Source organism: Sardina pilchardus, chromosome 20 (assembly GCF_963854185.1).
Source record: "Sardina pilchardus chromosome 20, fSarPil1.1, whole genome shotgun sequence".
NCBI classification, from domain to species: domain Eukaryota; kingdom Metazoa; phylum Chordata; class Actinopteri; order Clupeiformes; family Clupeidae; genus Sardina; species Sardina pilchardus.
In genome coordinates this window covers 4,160,553-4,180,580 of record NC_085013.1, presented here as the reverse complement: position 1 = coordinate 4,180,580, position 20,028 = coordinate 4,160,553, and the positions used below count along the sequence as shown (strand labels likewise).

General features: G+C 44.3%; 2 protein-coding genes across 2 annotated transcripts in view; one reads left to right on the top strand and one right to left on the bottom strand.

Annotated features, from left to right (window-relative positions):
- Window positions 1-4,285, top strand: part of ltk (leukocyte receptor tyrosine kinase) — a 64,887-nt gene extending 60,602 nt beyond the window's left edge. Inside the window, exon 29 of the mRNA XM_062522581.1 lies at window positions 215-4,285. Within this exon, the coding sequence (XP_062378565.1) occupies window positions 215-1,348 (1,134 nt within the window). The 3' untranslated portion in view covers window positions 1,349-4,285. The remainder of the gene's footprint in view (window positions 1-214) is intronic.
- Window positions 4,268-19,890, bottom strand: itpka (inositol-trisphosphate 3-kinase A). Its single transcript, XM_062522582.1, has 7 exons — window positions 19,182-19,890; window positions 13,056-13,155; window positions 11,780-11,993; window positions 8,262-8,466; window positions 7,070-7,171; window positions 6,121-6,192; window positions 4,268-5,812 (listed from the first exon to the last, which is right to left on the bottom strand). Exons 1-7 carry the CDS (start codon window positions 19,611-19,613, stop codon window positions 5,609-5,611), a joined length of 1,329 nt encoding a protein of 442 aa, XP_062378566.1. The 5' UTR covers window positions 19,614-19,890; the 3' UTR covers window positions 4,268-5,608.
- Window positions 19,891-20,028: the final 138 nt, after the last annotated feature.

Here is a 20,028-nt window from a genome sequence, read left to right as displayed (position 1 = left end):
GAGCAACTACTTGATACATCTTTCCAGAAATACCTGAATGATCATGTTCATTCATTGAAAATGTTCATTGTAGTGTTAATGTAAACCTCATTACCTACACAGACAGAGTGGTAATGTACATCTTAAAGTACGGTATTAGGTATTAAGTATTAAGTATTGAGTTCAGTATCTCTGAAATGTCTATAATTACGTATGCATCTGTCCATGTCCCTAGGACCCCGATGTTATCAACACACCTCTACCAGTCGAGTACGGGCCGACCATGGAGGACGACGGAGGTACCGTGATGCGTCCGGAGGGTTCCGGAAGCATGAGCCCTCTGCTGGTGTCCCACTCCCTGTCCCAAGATGCCTCTCTGCCTCCGGCAAGTGTCAGTCCGCTCCCACAGGCCCACAAGCCCCGGCTCCTGCTCCAGAGGCCCCAGCCCCTGCCCCAGGAGGCTGCCGCATCGTACCGGGACGCCCTGGAGCCGTCCTGGGCCGAGCCGGTGCCGCCCGTGGCCATCTGCCCCGGCTCCTGGCTCCAGGTCCCGGTCACCGCCGCCGCCGCCGCCGCCTCCACCGAGTTCCCCCACCACCGGCCCTGCTCGCGGAGCAGCTCCTCGTCGGGCAGCCAGAAGATGAAGAACAAGACCAAGAACCTGTGGAACCCCACCTACGGCTCCTGGGTGCTGGAGAGCATCGGCCGGGCCAAGACGGCGCTGTCGCACACGCAGTCCGTGCCGCTGTCCTGCTCCGCCGCCGCCGCCTGCTCCGTCCCGACCGTCGCGTCCTTGACTACCTCAGAGCGGAACGATCCGGAAGCGGCTAGCGGGGGCGGCGGCGGTGGTTGCCAAGCGTCCGGGGGGCTGGTGTCTGCCGCAGCAGTGTTGCCCGCCTCTTGCCAGACCTCGGCGGGCCCTCAGGGGCTGAACTCAGGCCTGTCCTCGCGGAAGAGCCCGCTGGGAGGTGCGGCCGGCGGGGGAGGAGGAGGTGGAGCGTCCGGGGGGCCGCCAGCCAGCGCCATGGACCTGGCCAAGCTCCAGACCTTCCCCTGCGGGAACGTCAACTACGCCTACGACGAGCACAGCTACGAGGCCGAGAGCCTGCCTCTGGTGGTGCCCAAGGCCGTAGAGCCCAGCGGGGCGGCGGCGGCGGCCGCGGCCGCTGTCCACAGCTCCTCGCCGGGCCTCTCCCTGGCAGGCCTGGCCCTGGCGCTGCCCTCCACCTCTGGACACAAGCCCCTGGTGAAGCGGCACGCCAGCTACGGGCACGAGGACATCAAGCGGCACGCCAAGGCCGAGAAGCCCACCCGGGACAGGGACTCGGGCTTCTCCCTGTCCGAGGACCTGAGCGTCACGCCCGTCTAGCAGGGGCTCCTCAGGTGTCCGCACACAAGCCCCCGCCCCGCCATCACTGGAGGGATAACGTCACGACGCAAGCACTGGAATTACGTTTTACACACTGGAACACGCCAATACACTGGAGTAGACTCTTCCGTGTGCCATAGTTGGCCTGCTGAAGAAATCACATGCTTGTCATTTTTAAAAAAAAAATCTATAGATAAATATATATATTCGAAATGAAGAAGCCTTTTTGTACACATAGTAATGTTTCTTATGTAGCCTTGGTACTAACGAAAATCGTCATAGGTACACCCAGGAGCTTCTAAATATGTACTCACCTTTGAAGACCCAGGGAACGGACAGACTGACGATGCTGTAACAGACTGAAACAAACACTAGATTCTAAACAGATAATATAAGGAAAATCTAAGAGTTTAGAGTTAAAATAGGAGGTCAGAGATGTTTTTTATTTGAGGATGTTGAGGAGTCTCATGATCAATACTGTGAAAAACACTTGCTAAGGTTCAACCAGCTATGCACTCTAGGTCTGGTTTCATCAATCCAGCTCCGCACTCCAGGAATGACAGCTGTGTAGCACTCTGGATTCTACTGATAACAGTTGATTTGTACTTCTGAGGATCCTATACTCGCGTGATCGTCTAATAGTACTTTTAGGCTTTGGATTTAACGGTAGAATGTTTTAGGGAGTTGGTCCAATATTATGCGTCTGAAAAAAAACAATGTTCAAAATACAGGTATATACTTATATTTTAGAATCTATTTGTGTCTGTGTGGAAAGGTTTTAGTAGAGCAACTGAGGATTAATGGCTGCTTAGATTTTACACAGAGAATGAATTATTTTTATGCACTAATAATGTACATACAAATTGCTAACCCCTCATTCTTATTAGTTGCTCTGGAGACATTTCCCATTGCTCCTGCAGTACATGTGTCACTATCCACCATTATACTTTAGCCTGCTAGTAAACCAGACCCTGGAATCTTTCAGATTAAGGGTCTGGCCACGAATAATGAAAATGGGGCAACGCCAAGCAAAGCATTTGAAAATCTCACTTCACGCAATTGGATAACACTACGACCAACGTTTACTCTGACTGATGCTTGACTTCGACGCAATTGGATAACACTACGACCAAAAACGAAAGTTTTAGCGCTGTCGTCATCAGTTTAGCTCGCCAACTCCTTTTTTGGTTACCACAGATTACTAAGGTACAAGTAACGTGCATCATTGCTCATTGCCAGAGTATCTAGAGGACACAATTCAAATTATGCTCTCGCGAGAACTCTGGATTTCCAGGGTAATTATACTTAGGGGGAAGGGGCGCGCTGATTATATTATGCCATCTTTAAGTACAGGTTAAGTCCTACAGTACAGTAGGTTGAATGGCCCAAGAGGGGTCACATCAAACAGGAGAAATGTGGCCCAATGTAAAATACCATAGCAGCTACAGTATGCCTTGATAGTGGGCTATTAGCTTTACCTCTGCTGTTCTGAATGAAAACGTTCAGAATGAATAGCAAACAGTGTGGGTGGTATGTCAATACATTCAGCCCCATCCCTGGCTTCATAGAGGGTCATAAGTGTTATGGTTGGTGAGGGTTGCCAGGTAGTGTGTCCCCATGTGCCTCCAGTATACACAGAGATTAACACACAGCATTTACACTTAGCATTAACACTCAGCATTAACACTCAATGTCGGCCCAGTATTTTTGTGTCATTTTGTGTCATTGTCATTGTGACATACTGGCACTGGATGGCAGCATTGTTCTCGAGTGCATCATTAGGTGCTGTTTCTCAGGCAACAAGTAGGATGATATGTACAACATGGCACATAATGTATACTAACATGTATGATTAACGTTTGTTTTTTTTTTCATATTAGCCCACAGTTAGCCCACTTGGCCCTTATTTACTTTAAACCCTCTCATTTATTTTGCAGTAGTGTACATAGTTTACTTTTTTTTGCCCTACCGTTGATTTTGCTAAATTTCTTCATCTATGGGGTTAATACACGGGGGCAGTTAATATGGTATTAATATGGTTTTGTTTCTTTTAACTTGCATAAGACACTGTCCTGCGGCTTATACACAATGTGACTAATACACAGGCAATTACTGTATTCTTTTTGCTAATTTGTTCAGTATGTTTTGTTTTAGGTGCTGTGTTTTTGTTTTCATCTGTATAGATCTAACACAACCACCAAGTTATTGTATGCACTTAAACAAGCCATAAGGCTGTCTGCAATTTTTCTGAAGAGCAAATTCAAATGGAAAGCCTTTTGACAACTACAATGCAACATCAACCTCTGTAGCTATAAGGATTTTTTTTTGGTCACTGGATTTGCACATCTGTCTGCATACTTGGAACACTTCACAGACTTTTACTGGGAAAAGGACATGTTTCAGTGTGAATCACTGCTGTGCTGTACGTCAACATCACCCTTCAGTTCTACCTTTCAGCTCTTATAGTTTATTTGACCATACCACCATTAGTATAAACATCCTTAGCTGTGCTCCAACTGAGTTGTGTTATTATTGTTATTCTCTGGATTCCTTCAACTGGACTAAGTAATCTATGTAGCTGTGCCATGTTCATCTCATATATTTATATATTATAAAAAACCTTTATGAGTATATTTTCTTTTGTTTCTTGTAGACGATCACTGCCACTGGTCTGCATGGACCTTGCTATTGGGCCCTGCAGTACCTATTTTTGAATCAGGAGATTGCGGTCTTCATTGAAAAGCAGCACTCTGTGCTGAAGTGCTGTGGTTCAGTTGGAGACGTGTCCGTTGTGTTTCCTCTATGTGTTTATGTTTACGAGAGAATAGCGTTAAGAACTACTTTAGCTCCCCTTTTGTGTTCCACAAATGAGACACTGCTGTACATGGTTCCTTATTTTGAGGATGACACTGTATTCCCATCAAAATAAATGTCTTTAAAAACCATTTGGCATACATTTGCACTGTGTGTATATTTATCAAAGTATTTAAAACAAAGGGGTTGAGCTTATTTTAACTGATTTTTAGTATCGTTTGGGTTTGTTTGTCTTTGTTTGCCTGTCTTTGTTTGCACTCAAGGATGACAACAAGGAACTAGCTTAGGTTATTCAACCCACAAGAGTGCAATTGCTTCTATCTTTCCTGTCCAAATAAAAATATTGTCAGAGTATGTAAACTATGGAATGGAACAGTTTGTCCTGAGTAAACCTACTTGTAGACGTACGCAGCATTGAGGAATGATGACTATACACGTACGGATCTCATACCAAACTATTGAGATAGGACAGCTATATTTTACATTCATGTCACGTAGAGAGAATGAGGACATGAGGACATGGTGCTACTAGACCCTGACCCCGACAACCACAAACTAACGTCAACTGTTGAGGGTTTGCATAGTAACCATCAAGCAAGGAAATATTTAACTTAGCAAGATAGCACTGAATTTATATTGACTTTTTTTTTTATTTCACAGATTTTTCATGGATAAACAAATAAACAAACAAAAATGTACATGTCATGCAAAATGCAAATACTTTTGCATAGTGTCTTGTGAACTTTGAAAAAGTTTCAGAAAAAAGTGTGCTTAAAATGGGTTTGTACTGGTATACAGTACTTTTTTTTTTTTTTTTTTTAAAAACAGCTATTAGTACTCACAGTGGATCGTAATATTCTGCTTTTCTTTGTCATAAGAGGAAAAATCACTTGAACATAAGAGGATATGAGAACCGAGTTTGAAACATACTGCATCTCCTTCCTTTCTCTGTACAGGCTGTGTAAAGTGGCATCAGTCAGTCGTATGAAACTGCTATCTGCAAACTCTTTGTGGAGTGGTGAGGCGTTCGAGTGCTAGTGTTGCATTACTTAATGCAGTTGTCGTGCACTTTATGACACATCACAAACACACTCAGTTTTCTAGTTAAGGTGTACTTACTGTACGTACAACACGCTTCCACTCTCACAGGAGGAACGTGATGGGTTGGTTAAAGGACTGGTGGTATATTCATAGGAGATATTTTGAGAATATTGTTATTTTTGGCACTGAACTCGGGCATATGCTTTCGTGCTTTGTTCGATGGCCTCGATGCCCTTTCAACGTGACACAATAGTTTGTTGATACGTTTCCTTCAAGTACTGCACCGACAATGCGTGCGGCAACAATGTAACACTTCAAGTGTCAACAAAACAAGACAAGAGTGACGTACTGTGAGTCCTCATCCTCGCGGCTAATGTCAGAGTTCAACCTCGAAGGGGTCAGGGGTCACCCCTGGACCAGCGAGGCCAGCGTGTGGATGAGGTTGTCGAGGCCCCACAGGTAGCCGTCCTCGCGGTTCCCCTCCTGCCAGGGCGTGCAGTGCTGCAGGCTCTGGCCGTCCGGCAGGGCCGTGGTCTTGCCGAAGTCGATGAGCCACACTTCGGCACGGCCCGTGTGGTCGTGGATGAACAGGAGGGAGCTGCCGATGACCTGCAGGGCAGCAGAGTTGATTATGTTTCCATGCTCTTGTTTCCAAAACACTTGTACCTCGGTACTGTATCTGCTCACATGTCAAACCTTATCAAACCTCTTATCAAAGAAGTGAATAGTTACACATAATTACTTGTAAAGTACGTGCAACACGTTTAGCTGACAAAACAGCACTCCATACAGGTTACATTAAATGCTACATTAGAGTCTTCTTGTGCTCAAACATTATTTACGGGTGTACAGTATGTCTTAACACGTTGGATGATGAGTCTGAGGTTTGTGTGTAGCCAGAGACCCTGCTTGCTAACCTCATGCTTCTTGAAGAACTCGGATGTGTTCAGGGCTTGTTTGATCTCTCGGAGCTTATTCACATATGCATTCTTTTCAGAGGCAGAGAGAGAGGGGGGAGAAAGAAAAGGAGGGAGGGAGAGAGAGAGAGAGAGAGAGAGAGAGAAAGAGAGAGAGAGAGAGAGATAAGGAGAAAATGAGAGCGTGAGAGAAAACCCATGGCATGAACCAACATTTGTGCTTAGGCTATTTATTCATGTAGTATCTCGAAAAGTAAGTATTTGCTTTCAGGGTTAAAGTAACTTTAAATATTTAACAGTACCATCGCAGGCAGTCGGGGTGGAGCACTATTTACACTAATGGCCATGTACTGTACCTTCACTTGTATATAATGTATATATGTTCTTCCCATCCAGGAAGTGTGAAGTACAATCAATATTTGATATGGTCTAATGAACACACTTCAACCCACGAGAGTAAAGGGTAGTTCATTTCCACAATGAAGAGCTGAGGAATATTTATGTGCAGATAAAAAATACCAAGCATGTAATGTTCCTTGAAATATTGAGACCATGAAAACAAATGTCTTAAAGACATAAACTACATACTAGAAGATTGATGTGCCAGCACCAAAATTACTACACTATTATAATGTACTGTATGCTACCCATAATATACATTATTGTTGTAAATCAATGGCATACATTAAGGAACGTAACAATATCAATGTCTATTGAGGGTGTAACACAAGATTCAATATAGCACTGTATGTGTTCCATATGTAAAAATATCAAATTCCCATAAAGTCAGACGAGCTTCCGAGATTTCTTGATGACAATCTTACAAACATCCGGATGTTTTTTTTTTTTAATGACTCTTACTGACATTCAGCAAAGGACCGTCACGGAACATATCCAGGCAAAAGAAGTGACTGAACTGGTGAAGCTGGATGCCATCAGTGTCACTTACAACTATGTTGGTGTTTCCCCCGACAAAATCCCTGAAGACCTGAGTGACGTCCCCCTTTGAGCGCGTCCTTTTGAAATCTGTCCGGCAGGTCCCATCTGCCTTCTGTGAGAGAGAGAGAGAGAGAGAGAGAGAGAGAGAGAGAGAGAGAGAGAGAGAGAGAGGGAGGGACAGAGAGAGAGAGGGAGAGAGAAGAGGAAGAGAGAGAGGGAGAGAGAGAGAGAGAGCGAGACAGAGGCGGTCAATGGTGAGAGATGAGGTGAGAGGTGAAACTGTCACGTTTCTAAACTCATGATCACAGACAGATATACCGTAAGCTGTTACAGTCGAAAGCTGTCAAAACACAGCTAGCTCTAACACTAGAATCTGCTTTAGGCTTGGGATAGGCACACTGAGTGTATGCTATACCATGCATTACATAGCTGTTATTGCGTTTGAACAAAAACATTATCCTAATGTCCTATAAAATCACTGCTTTATCCTCAAACACATTATGTCTTTGTATTCACATTGAAATGGGTGTATCATATGACTGGCAGTCAAACCTATTCATCAATACTGGGGCAGAAGATTGTATGTATGAGTGTTGAATAAATGGATGTAAGAGCAAAATATGTTTTCATGCTGTACACCAATTAGATTAAATCAAATTCTGCTAGAGGGTAGATCTGCAAAGTCAAAGGTACAGTTTAAAAAAGAAAAACTATAAACACATCCACAACTTCCTCTAAAAACAGCCCCAGCAGCATGTTCAAGCATGTGGGATTTCACTGAAGGCTGACTCATCTTTATACATTCTACCTGAAGGTGGTGATACACAGGGCAAGTTATTGAGCAATGCCACAGACTAGTGTTGTTAGGGAACTTTACCACAGGTGTTTGGCAACACATTCTTTTCTTTGGAACTTTATACATTTCCAAGAAACTTCACAATCAACCTTTCAGAAGATGAGAAACGTGTGTGTGTGTGTGTGTGGTGAATTAGTTAAAATTCCATACCACATACGAGTCCCGTCAAGTTACCTCCTGGAAACATTGCTCAAAAAGTTACCTCAGGTATCACCGCACTATATCACCGCAAATGAACTTCCAGCCTCGGGGCAACTGCTGAGCCGATGCCCTTGAGCAGAGCAGGCTGTGCTTGGGCCACTCCTCTCTCCTCGCCTCTCCTCGCCTGGCTCCAGGGGGGCCTCACCTTGACGCCTTCGATGCGGAAGCCCAGCGTGTGCGTGGAGCTGAGCGTCTCCCTCCACTGCATGTAGCGCGGCTTGGTGACGGCCCGCTGGCCGTGCTCCTCCGCCGTGGGCGCCTGCCGGTCCACCTCCAGCATCTTCTCGTAGAGGTCGCGCCGCAGCTTGGGCCGCTCCCGCGCCCGCTCCAGCTCCCCCTCCAGATACGTCCTGCAGCGGAACAGGGTGGAGGGGGTGAGACAGGGCAGTGCAGGCAGGAGGGGGTGATGGTGGGGTAGTGAGACAGGGCAGTGGATGTGGAGGGGATGATGGGGTATGAGACAGGGCAGTGAAGGCAGGAGGGGGTGGTGGGGTGGTTTGACAGGGCAGTGCAGGCAGGAGGGGGTGGTGAGACAGGGCAGTGCAGGCAGAGGGGGTGAGACAGGGCAGTGGAGGTGGAGGGGATGATGGGATGTGAGACAGGGCAGTGGAGGCAGAGGGGGTGAGACAGGGAAGTGCAGGCAGGAGGGAGTAGTGGTGGTGAGACAAGACAGCGGAGGCGGAGGGGATGATAGGGTGTGAGACCGAACATTGGAGGCAGAGGGGATGGTGGGATGTCAGACAGGACATTGGAGGCGGATGGGATGGGGGTGAGACAGGACAGTGGTGGTGGAGGGGATGATAGGGTGTGAGACAGGACAGTGGAGGCGGAGGGGATGGTGGGGGGTGAGACAGGGCAGTGCAGGCGGATGGGAGTAGATGTACGACGTGAGGTGATTTCAGACACAGAGCAGACAGCGTGGCTTGGCCCGGAGTCCCCCAATGAAAGTAAATAAAAGGGCCTGTGAACACTCCGGCGCGCTCGAGTGGAGCATTCCGGGCCGCCGCCGCACAGCTTGGGTCGGGGTGTTCCGACACTGTTTGGAGAATCTGTTTACCGTAGGTACCCTTCAGATGGGCTCGCGTGGCCTGGGTGCACATCACACACTGAAAATACTGCAGCAGCATTGGCAGAACGTTAACGCAATGCTCAGACCATAATAATTCGACTGATTTAAAACAAACATTCTATGTCGTTGCTAAGCTACTGGGTACTTATTTCCTAGTGTTAGGATAGGTTAGGTCACATGGTAGGGAGAGCACTGACTGACAGGCGGGGCCTTTTTCCCTCTTAGTTTGCAGACATGAGGAAACTCTTGGCAGGAGGAGAAACTCTCTGTATTGGATTTGTGCACTGGATGTTACAGCACCATTACACAATGAAACTTGAACAAAAGAAACAACGTTGGCTTGGCTTGGCAACGTTGAACTGGTCAAGCTGAATCAGAGGGGGAATCACCAGGCAGGGAGTCGGCAGAGGTGGACATTCCTGGTTTCAGAGAGTAAAAGTCCTGCCATATATTCTTTCCACCTGTGCACTTAACACAGGTGATATCATTAATGATCTGGGTTGGGTGTCCCAGATTCGTTAAGAATTCTTAGGAGCGTTCTTAGTTCTTAGAGCGCTCCTAAGACGTTCTTAGCACTTAAGAGCTTCTTAACGAATCTGATCTACCTGGCTGCTAATTAGGATGAGCTGGTTTGCTAAATAGTTGGATCAAATACTTGGCAGGACTTTTACTTTCTGAACCTGGGATGACCGCTCTCTGAGGCCCCTGCCAAGTTGACACAGACTTGACACACAGACACAGACACACACACACACACACACACACACACACACACACACACACACACACACACACTAACAAGTTCTGCACCACACATAGGGCTAGTGTGTAGGGAACAGTTTTGTGTTGTTTGTTAGACGTTGCATTTTGGATGTTGCATTGTGGTATTAAGTATGGAGTTTATACTGATTATATGACCTTTCATTTTGGAGCTAGCATCCAACTTCTGTTAATCATTTCAGTTTCACTTCTACACACTCACACATCTCGAGACTATAAGGAGGAAGTCATGAGGGGAGTCCTCGCTGCTCAAAACACCACAGCCGAGGTTGACACGACTCTGTTTGCAAGAGTGTGTTTGCAAGTGTGCGGCTGTGTGTGTGTAGCGACAAGGAAGTCCTCAGGGGCGCCCCATGTGTGTGCAGACGTGTGTGTGTGTGTGTGTGTGTGACTGTGTGTGTGTGTGTCTGTGTGTGTGTGTGTGTGAGTGTGTGCGTGCGTGCTTGCTTGCGTGCGCGCGCATGTGTGTGTGTGTGTGTGTGTGTGTGTGTGTGTGTGTGTGTGTGTGAGTGTGTGTGTGTGTGTGTGTGAGTGTGAGTGTGTTTGTGTGTGAGTGTGAGTGTGTGTGTGTGCGTGTGTGCGCGTGTGTGCTCCTGTATGTGGTACTGTCTTGCATATGCACAGGAAACCTGTGGCTGCCTGTCTGTGCTAAGAAGGCCTCTCTCTCTCTTGTGAGTCTCGCCCCACCCTCCCTAGCAGGAGACTGGGGAGTGAACCCCAACCAGGTGGCCCATATAGGGTTGAGAAAGCCAGAGTATCTCTGCATCTCTCTAACCCTCAACTCCACTGGCACACCACCACACAGAGGTGTTTTTTTCCAACACTTAACATCATGCCAACGATGGATTATGTTACTCAATGCTACGACCTCTCCCTCAAGCACAAGTGAATCAGAACAACAGAAATATTAAGGAAATGAAACTACCGTACAACTGGCAGAGAAATGTGTCATGTTTTCTTCCCCACGAAATGTGGCTTCTCCTTAAATCTCGACAAATAAAAGGCCACCCATGCCAACAATAACAACTTAATAACAACTGACAGCTGTTAAACTGTTGGATTTGACCTTTTGTCATGACTGCAGAACCATTCAGTAGCATAAAATGCCAACAGCCACCGATTCAAACAGATTACTTGAGGTATAAGAAGTATGAAAAGTTTTCAATGAGCGCTTTTATGCACACACACACAAAAAACAATTACTGGCAATGATCGGGTAACTGGAATAACCCGTTTAAGGTGTATACTGTACATGTCTTGAAGAAATCAGAATATTGACAGAAACTTAGGTATGTTAAACAGATTTTGTATAAACCGATAACGGCAGTAAACTGATAAGGAATATCAGTTTATTCCGTTTACCTGAGCACTTGAATAACCAGATAACTATAAAAACCTGATAATAATCCGTTTTTAGTGTGCATGCAAATGTGCTCATAGAGGACTAATGAGATTATCATGGCTTTTCTAGACCATGACTTGCCTTGATAATGTTCCCACACTTTCTTAAACACCAAATTCAAAAACTTTCCAAGCTCAATTGCCTCTAATTAAAGGACCACAAACACGTCATATTTTGCGACACAGATTAAAGAAATGAAGGGAATTTGAAAAGAGGCCTGAATGTGTGAACACATTTCTTGATTGTGTTGTGTTACAGTGATGACAGACTATGTAGTGTCCTGCCTTTTCAATCATGACATACTGTATATAAAGATACTATGAAGATGGGTTTCAATGACCTGTAGGGACCCTTTAACAAAAGAAATAATGCAGTAAACATAATCAAACTAAAAACCACCCTGGCATCCTACCTGACACCCATCTTGCAGTCCATGACGTTAGGGCCCTCGAAGTTGCCCAACAGGTCGGTCATCTGCAAGAAGGGCTCCCCGTCGCTCTGCACCACCCCGTGGTACGCCGGCACGAAGCTCACCAGGGCATCACCCTGCAGTCGCTCGAAACACTGCTTCTCGATCTCCGAGAACTTCTTCAGGATGGTCCCCTCACCACCCGACTTGAAACTACCTGAGGAGGCAACGGTGTGTAAATGTAAAGCAATTAGGTTGGATTGAATTCCAAAAAGACATCACTGGAAGGAGCACTGGGGAGAAGGGGGCAGAAATGTGTCAGTTCAAAAGACTGCAGCACACATGGAAACTTGACCATTTGTGTAATTTTACACTGAATTTAGACTACTACATGTGCAGTTGAATGTCTAATCAATGCATGACACCAACACATAACCGTAATATGGGAATCATTCAAACGCACGCTCAATTGACTGGAAGTGCAATTGCATGAAACCATGGAACTGCTGACCTACAGAAAAAGAACATCATTTCTGGGAAATTGCTAAAAAAACAAAGACAACCAACTCTCATTTAAAGACAATCTCCATCATGTTTCTCTCAGTGTTCAAAGGAGCTATTGATTACGCCCTGTGCTGGGTAAATAGATACATGTCTACCGGGAAATAGAGGCAAACAAATGTCAAGTTTGCTTTTAGAACATGGTACAAATGAGCGAAACGGCAGTGCTCGGGAAACTGCTTCAACTGTTTCTGGAAGTTTCCCCAAAGCAGTAGGCAGACTGCAGATTTCGCCATATGTGTTCCGTTTGGATGTACCATGCCACGTGTTTTGACACACACTGTGATGAAACTACATCTAAAACATCTACCACTGAGTGTTGATAAACCCAGCCCTGAGGACATCAAACATTTACAAAAGCCCTGATGGCAAAAGAGATACAGCAGGAAGAGTTAGATTCAGACAGTTATAATCATTAATGCCCACAACTATCTGTTAATTTACTTTCTCTGGTTGTCACTTGGGTACCTTTAATTGTCACTGAAACTTCTGCACAATCAATCATCCTCTATTTATGTGTTAAGTAAATATATAGATTTACTTTTCAATATATTCATGACATATCATTGTGCAATGAGCATATCATTCCAGGCTTTCCATGAACACATTTTCCAGATGACATAGAGATGCATAATTTGGTGTGGAGTGGATGTTGAACACTGCAAAAGGCCACACAGTGAATCACAGTGAAATGTGACATTTCGTTGACCTCAGTTACCTTTATGGCCGGCGAGCTGAACCCAGGAGAGACGTTTGCGTTGTGAGACGAGGAAGGGGAGGTGGACTATGGTCTTCAACTTCCACCATGGCTTAGTTTGCTGAGATAGAGAACAGAGAGGAAGAGAGAGAGAAAGAGAGAGAGAGAGATAAAGATGGAGAGAGGTATTGTTGCTGTTAAACTAGTTTCATAAAACATCCACTACAGGAACAAGATCCTTGCTAGGGGCTTTTGAAGGAAAATGTCCTCAAGGCAAGACCTTAGCAGTGTGACAAGCAGCAGAAACCACTGAGCCTGCTCAAGTGTAAAAAAAACAACAATGATACTGTATCAGACGATTACCAACAGTTATCAAGGTTCCTCTTCAGTCACTCAATGGCTCCCTTTGCAGAACCAAAAAAAAAAAAAAAAAAGGAGAAAATGCTTCACATCTGCTTTGTGGTTACACCTGACTTGCACTGTGGCAATCAGCGAGCTTCGCATTCAACAGTCGCTAACGCTAACGATAATGCTCGCATTGTCCTGTCCTGAGCTCGTTGGGTTGCGTATATAAGAGAGGAACTAATGGGTTGGTTATGATGTTCCCTAATTGAGAGCGCTTTAGTCACCTAACACATGGCCTGCAGAGAGGCTCCAGGCTGCTGAAATATTCAACACTCCACCGAGTGATGCAAATGAAGGGAAACAAAAAAAATCACACTCACCCTCTCACACGAAGCAGTGACAGAGAAATAAATACTCTTGTCGAAAGAGAAAATAAGAAGTGGACAGACGAAGACATCTCCCTAAGGGGATGTGGAATAATGCATCCGAGCATTGGTGCAGCTAAAATTCAAATTAGACAACAAGACGACTATTATTGATCGGTTTAGTGCAGGGACTAGTGCAACCACTTACTTTAGCGCAGTTGTGCTTGAAGGAGCAGTAAAGTAGTCACAGTTCCATCAGCATTTAAAAGGTACCTGCAGAACACGCTAGCACATTGCATGAGCTGAGGTGATTGTATCACATGGCCGAGGTCTGTTGAGGATGTGAGTAGGCTATGCAACGTGTTCACTCACAACAAACAACTGTGTGGGTGTAAATGTCAAATTGTTTTTAGAGGTCAGAGCTGATCAAACTGCACATTTGTTTACTACACAGGCGTGCAGTTACATCCAGATATAGCACTGTGGCCTTTTGCAGTCAACATGACTTCATATAAAAACTACACTTAAAATGATACTCAGCAGCATAGATGCTGTTGCACAGATAACTTACACCTTTAGAGTTTTGATGGTAAATCTCTATATACATTCCTGTTTAAGTATATTGATTAATTTCTTATCAAGTGGTTTCTATGAGTTCCCATCCCTCAGACTTCAAAATCTATTCTAATGGAGCATTCCTGACAATCCAACCAAATCAACCCCCACACTGTACCAGTCCATCAGTACTGTGCTTTGTTGTGAAGGAACCAAGCCTTGCTGTGTGACACCAGCAGTTTGTGTTTGCATTTCTTCCACATGACTTGAGAACACTGATTGTGCACTGTTCACACCTTCAAAAAGCCTCGCCACTCCACATGCCAACCTTTTGTGTGTCACTGGGGACATGAGACACACATGGACATGGCTCTGAACTGGCGGCGTGTTTCTTCCCCTCGCTGCAAACACGACCCAGTACTTCCCTTGAGCTGCTAACATCTGATGCAGTTTAATGTATACACATATAATACTAACATGCACAAACAGCAAATATCCTAGCTTTGATGCAGTATCATGTACTATCAATCTCCATGTACCTTTGTAAAACAGGCTTGTGTTGCCATTCTGCTATTATACTGTCAATCTCCATTTGTCTAAGTCAAAAAGTATCAAAGGTATTGTAAAGAATAGGCAAACTGTAAAGTGTTTCCCTATAATCTAAAAAGGACAACAGAGTGACCAACCAACCACAGAGGTGATCATAAAGAAATGGACATGTAAGTAAGTTACATGCAAATAGCTCTTTATTTGCATGTTCTTAAGCACATCTATCACAAATTACCAGGTACTACCCAGAATCTTGACATATAGGAATGACCCATTGTGCAAGGCACCTTTCAATGTGTATCTTTTTCAATGTTTGCACACATCTCAATGGAATGGGTGATATCTTACTCATAAACCTCAAGTGACCACAGAGAGCATGTCTCCATGCCCTTGTTTACTTTAGTTTCCTAAATCAAAACTAAACCTTGCCCATGGAACAATGACAGCACAGTGCCATTGCATCTGGTGACGTGTCTGCTCTGAATATATAAACAGCTACGGTTTACTATTTGGCAATGTTGTTAACGTACCTTGATGAGCCAATTGTGAGCCAATGAGAAATTCACAAAGGCTAAATACCAACCTAGATCAGCAGTCATCAAAGGCTGCCTAGGAAAACGTGTTCAGCTGACATAGCATCTATGTCAAGTGGCATTGTCAAGTGTTCTTTTGTCTTCACTGAGCTATACTATGCTATGCTACTTTCTGAGCTGACAAGGATTGAACCCAAAGGTGTGACAATAAGGAAGTGAAATTCAAAACCCTTACAAATATTTTCAGTGACGCTCTTCTCCAAGACCACATGGGCACTTCAAGCTGACTCACTACATTCAACATCATGTTTCCAACGACAAGTTCAAACGATAGCAGAAGTCTAAGGCTTTGTGGAGAATTCCATGAAATTATGTCACGGTACTATGTGTACATAGATGTTTCTGTGATGGAACTAAGTTTTGGGTGGACATTTTGTTCGGACCCATGGGAAGTTGGTGGGTTGTGAGAGAAGTTGGCCAATGCAACGAACATGGGACACACAGAACATAGCAAACTTGGGTGCACTGCACTTCTTGGCAAAACAAAAGCGGTTAACATTCCTGAAGAGTGTGGTTGGGAGGGACTTCTAAAACCCAAAATTGTTAATACTTGTATTTGCGCAACAGCTGAGAAGTTGACATTTAGCTTTGCATGCATGTGTGAGCAACATCAAGTGTGACTTTGTGAGTGTGTGTTTGAGTGTCAGTGTGTGTGTACATATCACGCACATAAGTGGGTGTGTGATTTGGATGTTCTCAAAGCGCTTACCACACACTTTTATATAAATAGTGTTGAGATATTTACCACATTGTTTGGTGTGTGTATGTGTGTGTGTGTGTGTGTGTGTGTGTATGTGTGTGGGAATGTATGTGTGTGCGAGCATGTTTGTGTGTGTTTGTGTGTGTGTGTTTATGTACATGGTAGCACTTTGAAAGTACAAAGAGAATGAGACTGGCAACTGTATTTCGCAATACAGGTTTTCCTAGTAACACAAAAAGAATGGTTGGCAGTTATGATCACCAAAATGGCTCTTGAGTGGAATAAATATAACAGGCTACTCTAGCTTCCCCTCAGCAAGTACACACAGCTTTGTTTGTGATATCGAGCGGTTTCTGCTTTAAATGTCACAGTGGCTAAGGCTGATTTGCTGCAGATACGCAGCGAAGCTAATGGGTAAGTCTATCAGGACTGTGTGGGCTAAATGGGCGTTGAGTGTGTGTTTATGAGAGAGAGAGAGAGAGAGAGAGAGAGAGGGAGAGAAGACTGGTATAGTGTTTGTGCTTATGTGTGTGTGTGTGAGTGTATGTGTGTGTGTGTGTGTGTGTGTGTGTGTGTGTGTGTGTGTGTGTGTGTGTGTGTGTGTGTGTGTGTGCATGTGTGTGTTTGTGTTTGTGTAGATATGTTTATGTGTTTGCGTGTACTGTATGTGTGTGTGCGTGTGTGTGTGAGAGAGACGGCGAGAGAGAGAGAGTCTGTGTGTGTGTGTGTGTGTGTGTTTTAAAGGCTGTGATATTATACAATGATATCAAAAGTGTTGAAAAGAAACACCAACAGACAATTCATGTGTATGAGTGGCAAGTTTTATGTGACAGAGTGTATATGTTTATACTATTTTCTGAAACAGTAGAGTGTGTCAGTGTATCGTGGACTGTGCGTGCATATTTGTGTGTCTGTGTGTGGGCGTGGGATTGTGTGCGAATGTCACATTGCATGCCCATGATTCTTTTTTTTTTCGTTCTTCATATTTTTCCATTCCTCTCCTATTGTTTCAGCATGATGGAAAAAAAGACCAACATGGGAGTCAAGTACGAGGTCCAATCAGTAGCCAAAGGTGTGCAAGCCTTTTGCAAAAGTCAGACGGCCACAATTAGACACAGAACAGCATTCTAGACAGGCAAGGCTCTAATTGTTTAAAACACGGTGACAGCTACAGACCATCTATGGTCGTAGCTGAAGATGTAACGGACCCAGGCATTCTCCACAGCTAAGCAGGGGCCAAAATCACAAGCAGACGTTAAACAGATCACATAACTGATTGAAACGAAGGCTAAATGCTTCAGACAATTAATAGCCTCTTGTTCAAGCAAGTGTCATTGCACAATATGGACAGAATGCAGCTGCTTAGCTTGGAGAATTGTTTATCACTTTTAGGGATACTTTTGGCGAGTGTGAAAGACTGTGATACAGCAATCTTATGAAAATATTTGGTGCACGAATGTTGTCTTTGAATTCAGGTGATAATCTCGAAGTATATTTGTTATCTCTCAACTATAAAGTGTAAAGTAATAGGCCACTATATTTAGAGTTTAAAAAACTGTAAGGCAGATAAGCATGTGATAAAAGACTGTGGGAGAAACATATTTCCACTACTGAACAAATGATCACATGAACGCGTAACCACCAGATCACTACAGCTACGGCTTGTTGCAACCACTGGAAAAGAAAGAATGCACAAATAAATGTGGCTTTTCCACTATAGTTAGCATTGCATTGTCAGCTCTCGTTCTCAGTTTTGGTTCCATGACCCACTGAGAGAAATGGAAGGCTGACCATGGCTAGTGGAAAATACCCTGCTCTCTTGCTAAATAGGCTATATGTGGTCTGTGCTACTAGCCACAACACACTATAAAAAACTGTGCTCTGGTAGCACATATTATGGCCTGCATTCTCAACAATTTCCTCATATTTGATAGCTTGATGTTGGTTGTGCTTCATCTAGTGTTGCACAACCTGCATGAAAATGTAATAACATACATATAAGATGTTATTTTAGTTATAACGACTATGAGTTAATTTAAGATGATCAGTTTTTATAAATGCTGCACTCTGAACAATGCTGAATAACTGTCCAAGTCCAGTTTAAACAGAAATTGACCTCTAGTCCAGGCCTAGATATGGAATTGTGAGTGGCAAAATTGAACAACTATGCTGTAGTTTTCTGAGATTAGCTCGTTTGACAGGACATGACAAAGTAGCCTATCTTGTCATATAAAAATTGGCATGTTAGCAACTGCATCACTCTGAGGTGAACTATATATCTTTGCATCCATTGCGAAAGGTTGGGATTTTCTGATGACTTGAGATATAACTGTCCTATGCTTTGGGGTTTGCAGCTAGAGATATTTCAAAGTAGGCTACCAGAAAGACCAACAGGATGCCTGAATATGCAAGGACACACAAATCATCTGCCAAAATAGAAATGGCCTTCACTGAGATGTTCTAAACGAGTTTAAAGAAGACCAGTCAACTTGCAGTTAACTTGAAAGAAAAATAAATCACACTTATATTGCAGTTGTTGTTGGTGTAAGCCATTTATCGCCTATTAGAGCATCTGTCGCAGATACTATCATACGCAAATCATGTATTACCGTGGCCTCATTCAGGCCGAGGAAAGCTGTCATCTGTTTCATGTGAACAAAACTGAATTAGAAAAAAGCTAAAGTGAAAAGTGTGCTATTGCTTCACCTGCATAGTCTATAATTATACACGGTAGGACATGCAACAAATTAAAGATAAATGAGAAATGAATACGTTTCTCTTTTCTGCATTATGTTGCAAAAAAAACATCTGAGTCTGACCATGCTAACAGCCCCATTGCATGCAATCACAATCAAAATAGGCCTGCAAAGATATAACTATTTGATTCACATCAAAATGACTAAAACTAATTAGGCTCGCTCAACGAAAGCAAGTTGCAACTATTTGTGTTTAATTGTGCAACAATGTTGCACCGTTATACCACATAGCCACGATGGGACCTGTCTTCAAAAAGGCATTCAAAGTGTCAAAAGAAACTTACTTCTCCCGAGTCCACCAGTTGCTCTAGCGTGACGATTCCTTTGCTCTTTGTCTCATTATCACTTAGAATGTCATCCTCCGACTCTTCAAACAATGTCGAAGAACCCGTCGATGAGATAGAAGAGTTCGATAGTTTGCGTCGTAGCGTCCCATTGACCTCATCCCATTCCTCTAGTTTCATCTCCCGAGAACATGCATCGCCTTCGGGGGTTATGGTCACCTGGGGTACTCGACAGGTCCTCGTTGTCAACCCGTCACCTCCGCAAAACTCTGCTTGCCCACTCGTTGAGCCCGTTTGTTCCGCCATATGTAACAGTTCATCACAAATCTCTGTCGCTTTCAAGTTTGCCTTGCGCTCCCTGGTTGACCCGTCGCAAATCCCAGACCTGGAAAGCCCTACCTCCCTCAAGGACCTCCGCCTTTCCTTCGGCATTGGCAAGGACGCTTGTAAACCAAAGTAGCTGTAGAAGTACCTCGAGTGTTGCCAGAATATTTTGGCTATTCTAGCCGTGTCACGGTAATTAGCTCCATTTAAAGTTCATCGTGTAGGTCTACTATAACTTGCAATATTTGTTTTGCAAGATTGCGCCTTTTTTCATATATTTTTAAGTCCCTTCCGAGCTGGTTCGACTCAGTGCTGAAGCTGTTTAGATAACCTGGTTGTGGGGAATCCCTCTCACCCATAGGCGCGACAACGTCAACGCGGTTTGGTTTAGATCTCAAGGTTATCTTCCGCATTTGAATTTTCCCCCCTTCTCTTCCTGACTGCATTACCATGTGTTTGGTACGTGCTGTTGTAGTTTTCATTTCCTCATTCACTAGTCTACCGTTCTCCTGCATTACGTTTT

Bases quoted from the DNA above. Each gene is read 5' to 3' on its own strand.
- itpka (XM_062522582.1), bottom strand. From the start codon at position 19,613: ATGCCGAAGGAAAGGCGGAGGTCCTTGAGGGAGGTAGGGCTTTCCAGG. The intron at 8,467-11,779 runs GTAGGATGCCAG...GTTCCGCTGCAG, and splicing joins GACTGCAAGATGGGTGTCAG to GACGTATCTGGAGGGGGAGC. The intron at 6,193-7,069 runs GTAAGTGACACT...GCCTCTGAAAAG, and splicing joins GGGGAAACACCAACATAGTT to AATGCATATGTGAATAAGCT.